At 41.8% G+C, this 20375-nt stretch overlaps 1 protein-coding gene across 3 annotated transcripts in view; it reads right to left on the reverse strand.

Moving 5' to 3' along the window:
- LOC101918751 (sodium channel protein type 5 subunit alpha) overlaps positions 1–20375 on the reverse strand; it is a 216594-nt gene that overhangs the window by 9389 nt on the left and 186830 nt on the right. For all 3 annotated transcript variants that reach the window (XM_027791757.2, XM_027791756.2, XM_027791755.2), the window contains 2 exons: positions 13372–13494; positions 6779–7060 (listed from right to left, as the gene is read on the reverse strand). In XM_027791757.2, the coding sequence (XP_027647558.1) occupies positions 6779–7060; positions 13372–13494 (405 nt within the window). The remainder of the gene's footprint in view (positions 1–6778; positions 7061–13371; positions 13495–20375) is intronic.

Genomic DNA, 20375 nt, shown 5'->3' on the forward strand with positions numbered 1-20375 from the left:
GGTGTTTAAAATCATTCCAAAATGGCTTTCTCCTAGATTCTCTTATTCATGTTTTCTGATTTTCTTGCCTTGTAGGGGTAAACTAGAGGTTTTTGAAAGAGATTTTGAAAAGGAGAAAAAAGATGGCCATTAAATCTTTGGAAGTTTTGACCTTAAGAATTTCAAGTAATGAAGAAATAAGACTACACAGGACAACTCGGAGTGCTCTCCTGCACAAGTCTCGGACCAGATGACACGCATCCCATCCATAGTGCTTGTCCAGGCTGACAGGCAGCAACTGCACTGTAGGATCCCACTGAAGGTTGGATTCTGCCCTCTTTTAAAACAGGGTAAATCAAGGCAAAGTTAAAGCCCAGGGAGCTGCATAAATCACAGCTGACTGGAAGGGAGCAAAGGCAATCAGCACCTGCTGTGAGCCCGGACCTGGAAACAATCTGCTTTACTGTTCAGATCTGATTTTTTTTTTTACATCAAGGTTTTTTATTTTTTTTATTTTTTTTAATTATTTAAACAAGGAGGGATTCTACAGAAGTCAGTGTCTCTGACTGGAAACTGCAATGCAGGAAGGGTAGTGGCAACACTCCTAGGAGAAATACACAGAAGTGATTTTTTACTATTCTGTAGCAAAATCATGACTTTCTGCTCTCACTATGTGCATCTCGTCAGGTGCAGCCTGATGCCAAACACACCTGGCATTGGGTCTGACCCTTGCCTAAGCCACGTTGCCTTTATATTCGTTCTCTGGGGTTGTTTCTCATTTGACTTCTGACCCATTTAGATTTAGCCTGGATTTAAAACCAGTGTGAGCAGATAATCAGGCATTTTTGGATTTATTCATGTAATCAGATTTACACTAGCATCCATGAAAGACCCACACCCAATATTTTTTTGCATCCTACTGACACTTAGGTTGAATTTTCTCCTGGTACGTAGGCACGCAATTCCAGATAATGCTAATATGAATTTGGCCAGTGGTTCCCAGGAGAAGCCCAGGCATTCGTGTTCAGCTAGGTACATCCAGTGGTTTTAGAAATGCTCCATTATCCACTCTCCACTATTACACTAAATCCTGAAGGTAACGCTGCCTTCCCATTTCCCTCTGAAGGCTACTGAACTAAAGCAAAATGCTGTACAAGAGGTCAACCGTATTTCTCATTCAACTATATATAAAATAATGTTTGAAAGGTTGCATTCATTTTTGTCTACTGGTTGAAAGAGATTACACCCCCCCAACACCCAAATCAGAACACTTTGGAAAATCTATTCCATGGTACAGTGTTTTAAAAGCCACTTTAGATGTAAAGTGTTTACAGGAATGATCAGCAGTTTTATAGAAACAAATAATTATTTGAAGTTGTCATGCTGATCCTCCTTAACTGTTCTAATATTTTACTTTTTTGCTGTTCTCTTTCTAATCTGATGAAAAACTTTCTGGTGTCATTTACAGTCACTTGCAGCTTCCAGCTCCAAGTGCCGTTCAGGAAGGGAGGGTGGGATGAAACAAGAAATCCTCTCTGTGGCACAAAACTATATGATCTTAGCCTGTACTTTTCTCCCACTTGGGAAGAAATCTTTTCTCTTGAGTAGCTGTTTTACCCTTCAATGTGTACCACAGACGCAAGAGACTCTACTGCCAGGCACAGTGGTTTATAGTGGTAATGGATGATGAAGTGATCTGACAAAAATAAATATTAAGAGAATGAAGTACTGTGATTTTCTGTTTTTCCCAGTTGTCCAGAAGTAAGAGAACTAAAAATCCATGGGGCTTCTGGAAAGCTTCCCTAGACACTTCATCTGCAGAGGGTAAAAGATACTGAGAATGAAAGAAATATAACACTGGAAAAGAAATTATTTATCTGGAATTAGTAACCACTTACAGTGTGGATAAGGAAGTGACAAAATCTTCATGGGAGTGTTTGTGATATTATCCTGCCTGGAAGCTATCCAAAGAAACACCACTTTCCACTGAAACTGTCATGTGATGAGATTATCTACTGATAAACTCATCTTGGGATGGGATTATGTTTTGTTATTTGACTGGTGGTTATAGCTGCAATGCAGTAAATTAGTGGGGAGGAGGATAGGTGGGATGGCACTAGCTGGAGCCTTAAAACACAACAAGCCTTTATATCTGTGAGTTTACTTGGGGTTTGGGGGGGGGGGGGTGTTGTAGTGTTTTTTTTTTTTTTTTTTGTTTTGGTTTTTTTTGTTTGGTTGTGGGTTTTTTGGGTTTTGTTTGTTTGTTTGGTTTGTTTTTTTCAAGAAGAGGATTGCATTAGCGCAATAAAAATGGCTGCTTTTGACAGTAGAAATCCTGGTCTTTGCATTTCCAAAATACTTCTTTAAGCACTACTGTTGGTGAGAGAAACTTCTGAAAACTAAACCAGGCACCAGCAGTACAGCCAAACTACATGTCTGTAAGTTGGCTATGCTAACTCCACTGTCTGCTGGCTTTTCTGTCATATTTTTCAGTTTGTTCAATTTTAACATAGCAGCAATTTTATACGGAACATTTGTTTTATATCTACTTTGTGTTAAGATTTGGTGGGGAGGGCACCACTGAGCATTGGACCCACCAGGGCACCCCAGAGGTCTGCACTGCGCTGGGCTGTGTGGGCTCCAAGGGCACTGCCTCTGCTCCCTTTGAATTTCCACCAGTACTTCCTCATGGAATTGGACACAGGATCTTTGATCTTTGGACATATGGAGAAATCTACCCTGGTGCACCAATTTATGGTGTGTTCAGAAGCACAGACTTTTTGCACATTTTTCATCCACAGTGAGAGTAGAATCTGGCATTGCAGTTTACAGAAGTGCAAGAGATTGTGTAACTCTCATTTTAGACACACACTGGTGTCTCATGACAGTTTTGTAGCTGATTTATGAGCTCAGTCGTGACTTCAAACCTGGGATGAGAGGCTGATTTAACTCTGTGGCTCCTGATTGCTGTACTGGTCTAGGAGTGCTTCTGTCATCTTCCCATCCCTTCTCTGGCATCCCAGAGTGAGAAAGAACTGTAGGACGTATTAGATGTAAGTCTATTCCTGTCTAAGGAGAACTTTTCCAAGCAAGCCAGATGGTATGGGAGAGACAACTTGTCTTCTTGGTGTTCTTCAATAGATTCCCAAAATTTCAAGATACATTGCAAAAAAATACATGGAGGTGATCATAACATGAAAGGAAGGATTCCACAAGGGAAACGCAAGATTCCTACCGGAAATTTAGGCTATTTCTTTGTTCAGCTCAAATACAGATTTATAAAACATAGGTGCTGTGATCTGCAAAGCAATTCTGGGTATATAGAAAAAACATTACTGAAGCACTAGGTTGTAGCAATATTTTTTTCCTAACAGATTAGGGTGTTAAGGGTGTTCAATCCCCTGAAGAGTGAATCATCCTTCTTGCAAATTAAAAAGTCATTATAATAATGATCTTTTCTTCCCTGTGAATGAGGTATTTCTCTTGCTTGTAGAGTGAGCAGAGGCTACCTCCTATTTTAGTAATCTGTTCTGAGACAACCTGTTAGTTGGAGAAGCTTGAAACTTGACTGACCACCTCATGTGAATGTTTTCTCAGACTCATAAATTCAAAGTGGCATTGTCAGAATGTGATGGATCCTAAACAGGGTAGGAAAATAGCAGAGAATATTTGGGGAAAGTTTCATGTAGTTCTCAACCAATTGTCAGAAAGTTTGCCTCTGGATAGTAGGAAGCCTTAAAGCTTCCATAGTAGTAACTTCTAATTTCTTTAAATGATGTTGTAGAAGTGAAGACAGAATACTAGGCAGGCAGATTTGTTTTACATATTTCCATTTGGATTTTCAGACACATTCAGGCCTTCAAAGGTAACTTCAGAGTCACTTAAAGAGTATGTTGCAGCAGGAGAAAAAGTCAGCAGTCAAAAGACAAGTCCCACTTAAAAGCTCCTGTTTTGGACCCCGGCTGGTTGTAACCAAAATGCCTATCTCATCATTGCTGCGCACTGTCTCAGCCTGAAAAAAGATGCCTGGATGTGCCTGTCTCTTTAGGAGAGCTGAGCTGTTAACTGATCCCCTGCAATTCCCACGGTGGTTTGCTCATGAAACACAACCCCATATGGAGGATATTTGGCAAGGAGCACCTGTAACCGACACTCCTTGGCTGGAGTCTGGCAAAGGAGATCCAGATGTTTGGGCCCCTTCTCTGTGCCTGTCATCTTTATTGCCTAAGACTGTCATTAGCATTAGACATAAGAGCTCCAGGTGCAGGATGAAAGCTAAAAGCAATCCCCTAATGGCATCTGGCTCCTGCCTTTCCTCCTGGAAGAAGTCAGCGCCTGCTGTAGAAGCTGAGCAACGTTTTGGGACTCCTTAATTTCCTACCATAATCAAGTTTGTCCTGCACAGACTCCACATTTACGGCATTCCTTTTGTACTACTTCTCTGCTACCCAATACAGGATCACAGGTTTGAAAGAAACGTGCAGGGTCATCAAGTCCATTGGCAGCTGGAAAATATCAGCACTAAACTGTCCCTTCATAAATGTGCTGAGGTGCCGAGATCCACCTTACAACCAGTTATGCTTCTTCTGCCACCACTGGTTCCAACAGAAGACAATCCCACCTGCTGAATGCAACCAGTATCACCAGTGCCATGTGCCCAGGAACTGATGCTGCAGAACAGTAGAAGACAGTGCTTCAGGATATTCCTTAGCAACACCCATTTATGAAAAGTTGCAGATTTCCAGAATGCTGGAGCCTGTGCCTTATAAAAGAAATGATGAAGGAGTAACTACTGTTCTGATGGAATTTTTTCACCAAACTAGGCATCTGTTATGTAGTCATGGAGGAGATAGGAAGCTTCAGGTAAGCACAATATTTTAAACCGGGGAAATTTTGCTCAGCTACGTTGGATGTTTAAATAAAAGAAAAAGAAAGCACTATATAGAACGGAAAATCTAATTAAAGACGTTCAAAGTGAATTAATCTGCCCTGCATGGGTGAGCTGGATATCATAATTACATGCGAAAGATAAAAGCTTTCGCTCTCAGCAAGTTCAGCTTTATGTCATGGAAAGAACCAGAAGGGGTTGTGCCCATTCTAACCTTTCTGCTTTCCAGAGGGTATGAAAGCAAAGGCTCGATGGACAGTGGTCAGAAAATCTCACACTCCAGTGTACGTGTACCAGGACACAGTGGATCAGGATAAGCATTTCTACAAAAATGAAAGCTACTTCATGGAGCTATTTCATGCATCTGTGACTGGGGGGTGGGGGGGGTGGGGGGGGGGGGGGAAGATCTGGGAGAAAGCAAACCTGTGTGATGGGAAGGAGTAGGGCTGGCAGATCCGATGGGGAGCTGTGGGAGGCTCACGCCCTCTCAGAAGGGCAGGGGGGACCCAGGGCAGCACCCTATTGCACTGCAAGGGGTGAATGTCTATACGTGACAGCTGACTTGAGCTCCCAGCATGCAAGTTTTTATCCCAGAAGCAAGGAATGCCGTCACAGGCAATTCAAGAAAGTAACGTCCCTGTCCAAGGGTGTAGCGAGGGACTTGTTTAATTCCATGAACATAAAATGCAACACAACAAACATTGCTAGTGCGTATCCAGCCCTTGCCATCACTAGGCTTCAGAGCAAGTTAGGAACAATGGAAATAAGTATTGTTACCACTATTTTACATGAGGGGCACGTGGAACTGAAACACAAAGCAATTTGTCTAAATTCACTCAGTAGTCTGGCAACAGAGCTCGGACAAGAAGATGGAGTCTCCTGTGGCTCTATCCATCGGGTTGTGCTGCATCACAACACAGTAAATCTCAGCACATATAACTCATTTATCCATGTTTTACATTTGCTGCTGAATGTTCTGTCTTTATAGATCAAGTATTGCCATCGGTTTTGAACCTCAACAGTCTCTTCTCTGATATGCTCTTGCCACCTTTCTGGAGACACCAGGCTGTATGGAGCACAGCAATCTGATCACCTCCACGTTTCACAGTTAGGTTCAGTCTGACTCGTGAAGTTTAGCAGGTGGAAATGAGGTGAAGAACCAGAATGAGAGGCACAGGTGTCTCTAACATCTCCATGGAAGGTGAGCAGAGGACTGTAAATTAAGACTCCTTTGTGATTACAGCTTTATGCAGTAACTTGAGCTGAGTAACCGAAGGCACTGCAACTTCATTTTTTCCCAGCAGAGCGTAGTGAAGTTCCAGGCTTTTCAGGGGGGCTAGTACACTCTGTCTGCATGAACAGTCCTTCCTGGGCCATGACTTTTTGTTTCTGGAACTGAACTTTGCTCTGGATTACAATATCACAAAATGGTCATAGAATAGCAGAATCATGGCATCATAGAATCACAGAATGGTTTGGGTTGGAAGGGACCTTAAAGATCATCTAGTTCCCACCCCCCTGCCATGGGCAGGGACACCTGCCACTAGACCAGGTTGTTCAAAGCCCCATCCAGCCTGGCCCTGGACATCTCAAGGGATGGAGCATCCACAGCTGCTCTGGGCAACCTGTTCCAGTGTCTTGGTCTTTAATTCTCCTGAACAGTCCAATCGCCTCCCAAAGGGCTATATTAGTGATGCACCAGAAATTCAAACTAAACCCAGAAGCTGCCATAAACATCCCTAGGCCAAATTAATACACCAAATATGACTCATTTACATTTGAGGAAAAGCATTCCCTGATGGGTGAGGGTGAAAAATTCTGAAAAGCATAGAGGTTAACCGAGCCTTTAAACTGTTGATTTCAGTGGGAATAAGCAACATTTGCCCATTAGTTTCTGATGGTCACACTTACCACTTGCAGCAGAGCCAGGTACCCAGCACCAACATTATCAAAGTTAACTTTAACTTTTGTCCAGTAAAATGTGCCTGACACGTTATACAGTATGCAGTCACTCATGTTGTTAATAATTTTTGAGTCTAAAGGCATATCTCCTTCTGTCTTGTTAATGCATTTCCCAAACTTCCCAGCAAACAGGTTCACTCCCATGATGCTAAAGATAAGCCAGAAGATGAGGCAGACGAGCAGAACATTCATGATGGAAGGGATGGCTCCCACGAGAGCATTGACCACCACCTTGGAGAAACAGGAGAGGAAAAAGAGATTTAATATCATCACTTACCCAGATGCTTTGCTAACAAGTTGTTGTGCATCCTTGATTAACTAGGCTGAACCCTCACATGGTGACAGGTGGATAACTACTAACACTACTTGAGGAGCCAGACCACCATTGAAGATTTCACACATGATTATATCTCAATCTCTTTGTAATTGAAGAGCTAATCTGTTGGCATCCCATGCATGGGATGATGTTTTTTCAAGGGAAATTTTTTAATTCAGGACCAATCTGTGAAGTCATCTTGACATCTCAGATCCTACTGGAAAATACACTCCAAACTATCTCTCATAATCATATGATTAATTGGAAACAGCTGGGGTACATCACAGTGTCTTAAAATAGACCAAAAAATAAGATTTCTGAAATCTTTTACTGAACTCAGGCCTCCATAGTCCTTGGAACGTGAACTCTAGCTGTGAAAAATATTACTTATTTAAATAATAACTGATTGAGACATAGTGTACGAAGGCAGCTTCCCCTGTCTGATCAGTATGCATGATTAAAACAGTGAAGCCTTTCTAATTTTGAAAAAATATGCATTATTTTTTCCTGTGGCATGCTGTAAAGTTCCTACACACCAGCCCAGGCAGGGCTGTATACTTCTGTGTAAAATCGTATGTAAAAATAAAAGGTAAAAGGAGCTTTTAAGGTATTGGAATGATGGCACGGGCAATGAGCAACACTCTGAAGCTATGCAAAAGCAATAAAGGTCAGACCATCTACAGATCCTCTATGGCTGCCGGGTTTGAACGCAGCGTTATAATACCAGTACATCAACAAGGCAAGCTGCACATCATTTACCAATACTTTCTGAGGGAAGAACACTATCACACTTCCTGTGTCAAGAAGGTTTCTCCATATTCACAGCTTTTGGAGATGCTGCAGTTGCACAGTCCAGGCAGAGATGCCTGAGCGCCCTGCTGCAAGCACCAGCCCCACTGCGTGAATTTGTCTCCATCTCTGTCTCATGCTTTGGAGAATAAAATCTGGTAGGCAGACATTAAGCTCTTCCTCTTCTCCATCTACATTTCTGAAACCAAGACAAGGTGATATTGATCCATAAAAATTAAATTTTATTCAATTGTGAATCTGATTATGGAAAATATCAGCTCTTGGTTTCTCTTATATTAGTGTCCAATTTTCTGGCAAGCTAATAATGTAACATGCGTTTCCCCACCATTTTTGCATTGCTGAGGAAGAAAAATAGCCAGAGGAGTAATATGGGTTTCATGCATGTATAGCAGCAGCTTCATCTACAATGTACAATACAAAATTATGTAGCTCTTTCAAAATCCAGATTTATATTTTGTGCATTTATGAATGAAGCTAATTTTTATACAGGAAAAGCTGCTTGACCAATTTTTTATTTTTTTTCTGTATAGGCCCATTCCTGATGACTATTCAATTTCTTTCCTTTTTTTTTTTCCTTCTAATTTTATCTTTAAATTTGGGATGTTAATCAATGTCTAGCTTTGTTCTAAGACCAAGTTTACTGTGTTCACCAAAATGCCAAATAATTTCCAAATCAAGGGCTTATTTGGATATAGCTTTGGCCTTTGTCAAAGTAGCTTTTTTTTCCCATTTGCTGTTATGCAGGACAATATTTTTGTTCAATTTTAATCCATGACAGCACAAAGCCACTGCACTTCTGTTACACATGCCGCTGCACCCAGCTCCCACCCGCAAGCCCTGTGACAGGACACAGACATCCAGGTTTCAGCAGTGCAATCAATGGCGATGCCCGCATCCTGCTTTTTTCCTTCTGCTGAATTATGTTCAATGGCTTGTAGATAACAAAACACGACATGAGGCTGGAGCAAATCCTGTAACACCTCTCTAAATTAATTATTAACAGGGGCTTTCATTCTTCTCTCGCTGCTTCTGTTCTTACACCAGCCTGATGCCATTTGGTCTGCTGGAAGCACTCTTGATTTGCACTGAGACAAGTGAAAGGACTTAAAGACCTGGATACATAAAGGCAAGTTATTATCATAAATTCATTTTAGAAGTTTAGCTGCAAACCTTGCCATGGAAAGGGCTGAATTTCTGCTGCATGCAGGAACAGCAACATATATAGCCTCGTATAAGAAAAGGTTTCATACCTTTTGGTTTCCATCAACACCTTTACACGTGAAACCACCTTCCTGGTGACTTCTTTAGAGAGAGCCTGGAAACCGAGCCACCCCCTGCCCTAAACCACAGTGGGGCATATCCAGAGCCTGTGCCTGGCCCCTAGCTCTCCTGATCTCATGGGCGACTTCCCCAGCTGAAGCCAATTCAGATTTTCAACCCAGAAATAGACTTGCACAATGTGTCAATCCCCCCTTTGCTACAGCAGAGCCCCCCAGACTTCCCGCAGTAATTTCAGGCACAGGTTATAACACCTAGCCAAGCCTGGGCACAGCTTGTACAAAGACATCTATCTCATTTACAGTGCCATGATGTCAAATAATGGCCAAAAATTATATTATTGGATAATCTATTCCTGTGTCCTCTGTCCTCACTGTTAGAAACAGGTGCTGTATTTTTAGGTCCAATTTGTTGAACTTGAGGCACTAGTGATCTGCCATTAGGTATCTTCTCCTATCATTTCCATCTTTGCTGCCGGTGAGTTAACACTGAACATTGCTTTGGGTAATTAAAAAAAACCCAGAGCTTCTAACTGTCATGGTTCCTTCAGATTTCTAATCACACTCATAGCTCCCTGCAGAGACTTTCCCATTTTACCACCCCATTTCCAGCAGTTTGGTGGAAATCCAGTATTGAAGCATTGCCCTCTCCTTCTCCTCGCTAGGTTGTTTCCCTGCATCTTGAGGGATTTAGTAGTCACCTCATTTATTGGACCTGCCCAAAAGCTTGTGCCCTGTTGAACAGTCACCCCAACCCCTAAGCCCTTCTCAGCTTCTGTTTTCAAAGAAATGACCCTTGGAGTGACCTACTTTCCTCTTCCCGAGGTATACGATGTATATGGTTTTATTAAAATGCATGTTGTACAATTGATCTGTTTTTCACTGTGATCCAGATCAGTCAGTATAATTCCCTTATCTGCAATATCACTTACTGCTCTGCTCACTTTGTGTGTTGTCAGCAAAGATTTTATATTTTCTTCCCGAAGCTGTTAAAGTTCAGATTAAGGACAGTTCTCATTCTGAAGGATCCCTCACCCTGAGACACGCATCACTGAATATACGGTGTCATCACTGTTTGCAATTACTCTTCGAGATCCATCAGCCATTTTAAATTAATATAAAATATGTTTACTTGGCTTGGTACAAAGCTCATTTTTTCATCACAGTGTCCCATGGTATCAGATTCCTCTCTGAAATCTAAGGATATTATATCAGCACAGTTACCGTCATCAGCATAATTTGTAATCAAGTCAAAGGACCATATCACTTTTACAAGAACTATTCCCATGAAATCATGCTAACTAGCATTAATTATGCTATTTCTTTCCTGTACGTATCTTGTAGCAGCCTCACCATAACTTCGCCTAGTATCATTTTCACATTAAATGGTCTATCATCATCCCACTCATCCTTTTAAAATATTGCCATAGCCTCCTTTGCTGGGAAGAAACTTGCAGGGAAGTGGTGCCTCTGAAATCATTCCCTGATGGACAACAAATGAGGGGACATCGGAGATTTCTTGATTTGGGACAGACAGACCCAAGTTCATTTAGGCTGGGCTCTGATTTGGCCTGGAAAGCAGTGGGTCAGGCAGGGGGGTGGCATGTGCATGGGAACCCCCAGGGTCTACAGTAACTGCCAGGTGGGATGCTGGTCTTACTGGGGTCTTTTCTGGGGACAGAGGGGCAGGATGGCAACAGCTCAGTTTTATTTCCCAGAGCTCTCATGGGACTTGTGTCAAACTCAGAAAGGTCCCAGACTGTCTGCAGACAGGGAAAGGACTCAAGTCTGATGGTAACTGGTCCCCTTGGCCATCCGAGTGCTACTCTGTGCCTTTGCCTCAGGACCAATGGTTTCCAAAATTTAGGTACAGTGTCAATGACATAAGTGAAATAAGTCTCTTACTGCAGTATAAATGAGAACTTTTCTGCTCCTGTTCTAATCACGCAGAGATCTTTCAATTATTCAAGAAAAAGACATTATAATAGAGCAAACTATTATTATTTTCTTACTGTCAGTGTTTGCTTCTCAACATTATCATTATTTAGTCCATCACTGTGCTGGCAATTTTCCTGTGCATTTTGAAGCATATGAACTCCTAATAATGAAAGGTCTGACTGTCCCTAGTCATGTTAAGTGTGGTTAGACAAACTAAAAATAAAATGGTTTGATTTTCCAATAGCACGTATTCTCAATTACACTTTATCATCATTTATAAGCTAATTCACTGCCTCTGATAGCTCGGAATGACTTAATATATTTCAGCTGCAGCAGTAGTACAGGGAAGAAATAGGATGTTGAGTCAAGAACGAGGGGTCCTACAAGTATGAGCATGTTAGGAAGGAAACTTGCTGGGGTGATGCATGGGTCTATGCCACGTAAGATCTCCACCAAGCCAACCTCTTGCTATTCTCACCTAGAAATGAGAACTTATTAACGTTATTTCTTCCCTATTTCAGTCTCACTTTTCTGATGCTTTGGGCTAGTCATCCCACTGCTTTTCAGGTTTGAATCCAATTGAGTTAAACTGATGCAAAGTCATGAGTGAACATTCTTATGTCAGCTCAGAATACGTTAAAGGGGTTTCACGTGAACTTGCAAATCCAGCAGCAGAAGCTAAGCCTTCATAAGCCAGATTTAAACTGATTTGAGAGAGTCGATGCACAAATCACTCCAGCAGTTAAACCAGTGCAGCTTTTGGTAATACCAACTTCTGCTCAAACTGCAAATGTTTAATAAAGACTTGGAGTGAGGTTGTCAGGTGACATAGGAGTGAGATCTTTTATTAAGATCAGTAGTGCGACATCGCTTTGTATCAACTGAGGATCTGCTGTTGGCTTTTGTTTTATTTTGTGAATAACCTTTAAAATACTGCCTGTGTTTGCTGAAAAGAGAGTGGTGAACAAAACAATTCAGGCTTGGGTGCCCAGATGAACAGAGCCTTTACAATCTTTTTGTCTTAGTACTAACACAAAGGGGGGTGATATGCAATCAGATTTGTCTGATCTTCATCCACAAAAATAATGTGATTTAGATCAACACAAGATATGTGGGACAAAGCCATAGATCCCCAGTTCTGGTCATCCACAGAAGAGGAAAAGTATGGGTACAGGGTTTTCATAAATTGCTCTGTCACTGTATTTCCTGGGTTATCTCAGTCATTAAGACTTTTCTAGCCTTCAGCCTGCCTTACTGCAAGGGTATTGCATTGAGAACAGTTAATTGCTAGGAGCCCAGTGCATGGACTACACGTTTTAGTCACTGATGATTTGGACCAATATTCTGTCTGTAGGAAAAGTTTACCCTGAATATACCTCACTATGAAAGCTGTATATATAAAAAAAATTTTTATGTGTAATTTTGTCACAGATTTGCTTTATCTTGCTATGCACTCTGCAAGATTAGCAGTAAACTCATCTTATACAGAACACATCACCATCTGCAAGTCATGCATGGCACAAGATGTTAAATAAAGTGCTTATCTAGAAATAATTGATTAGTGTAGCAGGTAGGCTTAACAAATAAACAGGTATGCTGTGTGGATATAGCCATGCTTGCAAAGGAATGCAAGAGGGAAAGAGGTGGATGCACAAGGTGGAGCAACAAATACAAGCTACATGGTTTTAATGTTAATCCTGACATTCCACATTAAAACTGCAATCTGTTCAAAGGAAAGCTTTTATATATTCATTCATTTGCTTTTCCTATCTTTAGCATTTCTAATTTTTGCTTTAACTATTAGTGAAAAAGTCATTAAGAACTTTCCCAGTCAGTCTCATTTTAATACATGTCAAAAGCAGGGAGCAAACTTGTAGCTTGGTTATTCCCCTGATACACCTTATAATTGAGAGGTAATTGTTAGCCAGATGCTTCCTCGGACAAAAAGCTGTTTTTTGAAGTGCAATATGACAAGTTAGGCAGCAGGATTAGTTTATTATTAAATCCACCAGAGGATAAATCTGTAACGATACAATTGCAATCAAGACAAAGAAGGGTTTTCTGATTTTGTTGTTTTGATAAAGCATTATCATTAATTTCCTTTGGCATACAAAACGAAGACAAAACCATGTGCAACAGTTCCCTGTTACATGCTTGATGTCACACAGTTGAGCTTTGATCGATGCTTTATATGCTCTTACCCTCATCCCTTCAAATCTTGACAATGCTCTTAATGGTCGAAGAGCTCGGAGGGTCCTGAGGGATTTAATGGGACCCATCTCAGAGTATCCAAGTGTATTGGCGATGAGGCTTATTAAAGAGACCTGAATGGAGACAGAAAGCAGAATGCTTAATGGTTAGTACACGCCTGCCATTTCCCTTCTCTTCTGACTTGCCTTCCTGAAAAGAAACTGCTGATTAGTGGAACAGTGGGGAAAAAAAAACCCCTTAAATGGAAGCCATTAGATTAGACCAACACAGAAAAAAGATTTTTACATCCACACGTAAACAGAACTCCACTTTAATGGAAAATTTTTAGAAATACAGTCTTTCACAGTTGTTGGTTTTCTTCTAACCAAGCACACAGGGATCTTCTTAACCTCAGCTTGCACAAAGTGGGTGAGAAAGGAGATACCACTACAAAACCACCGTTCTGTGATGCCCGTGCTATAGGTTTGCTGTATGCTCCACAAAGTGTGTACATCTTCCACTACTGAAAATATGAGTCACACATTTTCAATGTGTGTTATAATTTAGGGCTTTCAGGGTGAAAGCACCTGTAAGATCTAACCATTTCCAGCAGAGATAAAAGGTTTTACGATTACCATTCAATTACTAATCTTGAACTTACTGATTAGAAACAAGTCTTCTAGACTGCTGATAGACATGACTTTATACCATAGACTATAAAAGAACGATGTGCATGACTCTCTGATTATGCACTTTTTCATTTTTTTCTGCTTTCTGCACAGCCTCTAAAGGAGAAGGAAACTTGTCAGGCACTCAGCATTGAGGTTCATACCTCTCAAAGACTCTTTCATTGAAATAAACTATTTCCAAATCTGGAGACAGCATGGAGGGGTTCCAATGCTCTTCATGTTCTCAGAGTTTTAGTAGTGCCCAGCTGGTCAGAACTATCAGGCACAGGACTGGAGTCTGGATGAAATGAATGGCAGTGGAGATTACGGGTCAGATTAACAAATACATGGAACAACTGAGTTTTGCATGCTCAAACCGGGGTTCACAGCCTGTGTCCTTACCAAACAGGGTGTGAGAAACAGCTTTACAATGCCATAGGTATCATGCCAGTTTGCATGGATTACAAAAAGAACCAAAATTAGTTACCACATAGTGTAAAATATTACTTTCTTAGAAGAGAACTACGCATATTGCTCATCACAATTCCCTTACTCCCATCTTAGCTGTTTTCACAGCCCCAGTTATAGTATTGCATTATCTCACACTCACCAGTGTGAGTGTGCAAAGCTGACCTGGAAGCAGTGTGCTCTACCGGCATTTTAAAGACAGCAGCTAAGCCTAAACCCAGGGATTCTTCTTCACTACATATAAAAAGTAGGTGCTTAATGTAAGAGGAAACTCTAAGCTCCCCCGTGAGGATAGACAGGTCTAGTGGGAAACCTGCCTTTTCATTTTGGGATGGGATGATTCTTTCTCTGAATCCCACTGCCATCTGACCAGCCCACCGATGGCTGACCACCATCACCGACGAGGTTTGTGATAAAGCAGGGTAAGACAAGCCTGGTCCCCTAAGTCCCAAGCTAGCATCCTCTATGGAACAACCTTCCTCCCGAATATGCATATATTAATGTACAAGCACTGTCTGTACAGCTAAGCATCTTTGCAAAACTTGCTCAGTTTGTTAAATTATTTACCTATTGGTAGCTTTATTGTGGCATGGCGGTGACAGCAAGCCTAAGGGCAGGAGGTCTCAGAGACACCAGATCTGGGCTGGGGCTGGATGCAGCAGGTTGGATATCTTCTGGGATAAAACAGCCCACCTCTGCAGACTAAGTGGCACAGAGGCTGGCTGTCACGCTGTAACATGTCACTCTTCAACAAGGTGTGACATAAACTCACCTCCCGTGTACAGACCCAGCAGCTGACATGGAAGAAAGGTCTTAATAAACACTTCTGCATTTTAGTGGGGAGTGTATAACAACATCACAACAGACAGACAGACTAGAATCAAGGTCTAATGTCTTAGACCCCTTAGACACTGCGGAGGTAAAAATCACCGGGTGAAGCCATTTCTCCCATCTCTAAGAAAGCAGATCTGAACCCCTGACATGAACACACCCGAGAAATGATTTTAAGAGTAAGTAATGCTATAGGTTTGACATGCTGCTTTCACCTCAATCCTGCTCAGTCAATGCTCACAGTTAAAGATGAAAATCTGGGTTTGACTTAAAAAACACCTTAAACTCACCAATGCTTCCAAACTGAGGCAGCACCCATTTTCTGTCTTCCTGATTTCTTACCAGCCCTGGTTACCTCCTGTACTCTGAAGCTGCATTAACATACAGTCCAAAGCCTTCTCCTTTCATTCCCTCTCCCCACTGACTTAATGTTGCCTAAACAATAAGAAAGGGCTGAAGGATTCATCTAATAGCAGTAAGCAAATATGCTTATATACATACTTCTATATATATTAGAGTGTATATATATATTATACGTTAAGAGTATAGCTAATATACTAAAGCCATCCAAACAATCACCTTAAAACTGTAACGTAACTGGCATTATTGAGATACCATGAAAGGACCAACACTGTGGCACATATTTCTGACTTTGGTGGAAAGTTTAGTGCAGAAAATGGCCTTAACCCCACAAAGCCTTGGAGGTTCCTATCCAGAAAGGCTGGAGGTGTAAGAAAAACAGCTCAATCACATCATGCTCAATGATAGAAACCAAGAACCATACCATACCAAGGGAAGCTGGTTCATTTGTAAAATGAATGTACAGATTTAAAAGAAAAATAATCAAGCACCCAACAAGTGCCTTTGCTAGCTTCACCCACAATGACTGAAAGCCAGATCTTCTCAAGGTCTTCAGACTGCCTTGGTTGATGCACCTGCATGCTTCCTCCCGCATCCTTGATTTATGTCCTGTAATTCCCCTTCCCCTCAAAGTAGAAGGTCTTCTGTTCAAATCCTGCAGAACCAGACTTCAGATCTGAGGTTACCGTTTTCTTTAGAGTGCCATAAATGTCACCCTGAAACCCATCACAGGTGCTGTTGTCCTCCTGACACAGATTTACACAGCATTAGATCTCTCTTCAGAGGATTAGGCTGCGAAGCTGTGTGATATTTAGCAATGATTTACAAGGCTGGAGTCAGAACTGATTCGAGACAAGTTGTTTAAATGCTTGGATGTTGGTTTTGAAGGTATCCCCATCAAATTTTATTTATATGAGAAATACTAACACAAGAGACTTGGCTGCTTGGACTTGATTAAAAGTGACCCAGAAGGCTATTTTTAGGAAAAATATCAAGCAGTTTTCCAAATTGGTGCTGACTGCCCCACATAAGCACAGCAAAAGGTGAAGTCAGCTGTTTGTGTAGCTGTTTTTTTTCTGTTACAACAAGGCTGCGCAGCTCAGAGCTGCTCCAAGGTTCTGCTCTGTGCTCCGCTTGGTATGGAAAATGTGCTGGCACCCAGAAAATGCCTCCAGGGTCAACGTAACCTCCAGATTCACAATACGGTGCACATTTCTAATCTTTTCAGTAACCATTTGTGCATCATTTTGTAGGTTTTTCAGAAAGAAATACCTCTGAAGACCAGGGAGCACAGTACCATTGTGGAGAGCAGGTGGATCCTAAGGAGTCGCTGTTGCCTGGAACCATTTACCATGGGCTTGAGCTTTCACCTTCACCTTTCAGGTGGCATGTGTGCTAACAGGTAATCTGCAGTGTCTCTCATACTTCTGTACACTTCTTCTGACCTAAGAAGCCATATCATTCCTATGATTGCTCTCTGCTTCTAGGATTTCCCCTGAGGGTCTTTCCAGAAGCCACTAAATCTTACTAAGAAGCTTTCACAGCTTTCCAGATAAACCTTCCATACCCTTAACTTAAGCAATCATATCCTCCACGTTAGCTCTAAACTGTTCCTTACGCCCTTGACTTGCTGTTCTTTTGGTGCCTCTGATGTCCCCAGGACAAAGTCATCAATATTCTACATGGCATTAGCCTCAGTGTCTGGCCTGGCCAGCAATGAGGGCCCCTAAGCTGGGGAGGGATCCCCATAAATCAGTGTATGCAATCCTGTCTCCATAGATGTGAAAAGCAAAAGTTGCACGGCCTACGATTTCAGTCATGTGGCATCTCCTTTGCGCTCTTCACATCATCTCAGAACAGCCCAACAAGATCCCAACCTCAACGCTGTCAGCAACTTCCCAAAATTTATTCCGCTTTGTAAGAGCGGAAACCTGGAAAGAGTCAGCATTTACTGCCCAGCTCAATGGCAGTTTCCCAGCAATGCTCAGGCTCTAGGCAAAGCCACGTTGATGTTACCTACACAACTTGGCTTCTTCTTGCGATTGTGGACAGGCACAGGGTGTTGAGCACCCTCTGATCCTGGAATTTAGGGAATATTTTTTGCCCCTGTTCCTTACTTTCTTAGCCCAGGGATAGTTTTGTCTATGTATTTATGTATCTATGTATCTATAAATATATATACACCTATAGACCTGTATTTCTATACTCCTACGTATTTCTGTATGCAAGTTTATCTATACAGATTTTACAATGGTATTTATGACAGCCTCCTGGAGCTGTGTAGAGGCAAATGAACCCCACAGCTTTCATTTTTGCTATTTCCAGTATTATGTTCAAGGGGAAAATGAGAGCTTTTAAATCTTGCAACTGCATCGAACACTGGCAATGCCAGCTATGGGGATTACCAGGCCTGTGGCTGGTATTTGGAAAGCCAAGGTCGTGTCATCTATATGGCTCTGTGGCTTTAGCAGCACCGGTCTAGAGTGCCCCATCATGTGACATTCACATGTGTTTCCAGGGCGAAATCCAGAAGAATCAATGAACTCAGACTGCTAGAACACAGGCAGTGATCTCTGAAGAGAGGCTACCCTCACTGATAACTGTACAAAGTTACTGCTAATATGTTCTAATAAGAGTAACGTCTGAATTTCTTAATTATTTTGACAAGCCACTACTAGATTGTATTTGACCAAAAAAACCCTGTTGTCCAGGAATTGGGAATTTTTTTGGTAACTGATTTTTTTTTTTTTTTTTTTTTTACTATTTTAATGGAATATTGTTGTTTTTGAGATGTGAAATATGAGTCATGTATTTGTACCCAGGTGACACCCCTGTAGAGTTAGGTTCCCAGGGTGCTCACAGCAATTCATTGGTTAACAGATACGCAGCGGTTTTGGACTATCAAATTGTTCGCTATGAACACACAGAGATAGTTATACAATAGGTATATATGTCTTCATTATCTGACAGTGACTTAAGAAACAAGTGTTATAAACCAGTGTAAACCCTAGTAAAGCTGTCAGAAGAGAATTTTAAGGCTGCCGAAAAACAGTTATAAAGTTGGAAGTGCAACGATGCAGCTTCCTTTCAGCACACACAGGGGAAATGGTCTTTAATCAAAAGATCACAGACTTTTTTTCCCAAGGAGTTATTGCATTTATAACAGTAGTGGGGTTCCTTCCTATATGCGTACATTTTCATAGCATATTAGTTGCATGCACAGACTCCCTAGCCATGAAATCGTGCTGGTGGCAGTAACCCAAAGGGCACAGTCTTTGGGAGCAGTGTTCCATCCGAGGCTGGCAGAGTTGCCTATAGCGAGGAGGTGGGTTTGAGCTGGAACAAGGGCTTCTGCTCTCTTTTTTGCAGTCCTTCACACCAGCCTAAAAGCACATCATTCCAGATAACCAGCGAGCATCCACTGGACCAAGCTGGAAGCAGACCTGAGCAGCACCATTCAAAGGCAGATGCTACTCAGCATAGGCTGCATTTGTTAATTAACCCCAGAGCAGTGCTGAGATGAATTAATAGCAGAGCCCAGGGAACAAGGAGTTCTGCCTGAGAAACAATAAAAATCCTCCTTGGCTGGTCATATAAGTCCTAAAACCCACTCTACTAAATGTCTGCCTGCTGCAGCACACAGCTGTGAGTGATACCCTGCAAGCTGCTGTCTCGGGGAGAAGTGGAGACCTCCTTCCCAGTTTGGGCAACAGCATATGTTTTATGCAGCTAGGGATTTATCAAATTAACCTGCTTGTTCAAATTAGAGGGGAGGGAGCAGGGAAAAAAAAGGACATCCAAAAAGGAACACAGCAGCTGAGTTGAAAGCTCTAGCCACTTATTTAAATAAGCAGTTCTAGCTAACGCAGACCCCCAGTGCTTTCAAATAGCTTTTTGTGTGGCCCAGGAACACCTGTCTCTCCCTCTCTAAATGTGTGGTAAAAAGAAGAAAAAAAAAAAAAAGAAAAAAAAGAAAAAAAAAGTAGAAGAAAGAAAGCTTGCATTAATTTGGGTGCCTCTTTTTTAAGCCAGTCTGGTTTCTCCTGTCCACTGCTGCCAAGGGTAGGATTACCTAAAAAAAATCTTCACTGCCTGAGCAGCAGCCCAGTGTCTCTAAGAGCCAGGCCTGTGGTCCCAAGTTGCTCCCCTTGATTCAAAAAGGAATGAAATCAGGTCTGTACCCCAAATGCAAACTGGAAAAACTACAGGGAAAGGGGAATTTGCAAGTAAATTGAAATACATGGAACTTCTTATTGCCACTCCGAAATAGTGTTGGGAGAAAAGGGCTTGTAATGAGGTTGGTATTCCCTTTAGCATCTACCATTTCTGAGCAGCTGTTTATTATTGCCTTATTTTTTTCAAACGTATCTTTACCCTTTCACTTTGACATTGCGTTTTCTCCCATATAGACGCAGAACTGTGTGATTGCACCTGCCAATCCAGAAATTGCCTGTTACGAACGAAGGGCATAAAGTTAAAGGAAAGTCTTAAAATGAGGACACTAGAGAGAGACTAAGGTGACCCAAACCAAATTCCCATCCCTGCTACCTGTTTCCTTGAATCACAACTCTCATGCTCAGGTAAAGACTATGAACCCCTTAGGGCTGCTCCAGAGTCAGCCCACGGCACGGAGATGAAAGCGTGTCAGCAAACGAGTTAATGAACAGCTTCCCTCACCAGCAGTGGAG

This window comes from Falco peregrinus, chromosome 5, assembly GCF_023634155.1.
Source record: "Falco peregrinus isolate bFalPer1 chromosome 5, bFalPer1.pri, whole genome shotgun sequence".
Classification (NCBI taxonomy): domain Eukaryota; kingdom Metazoa; phylum Chordata; class Aves; order Falconiformes; family Falconidae; genus Falco; species Falco peregrinus.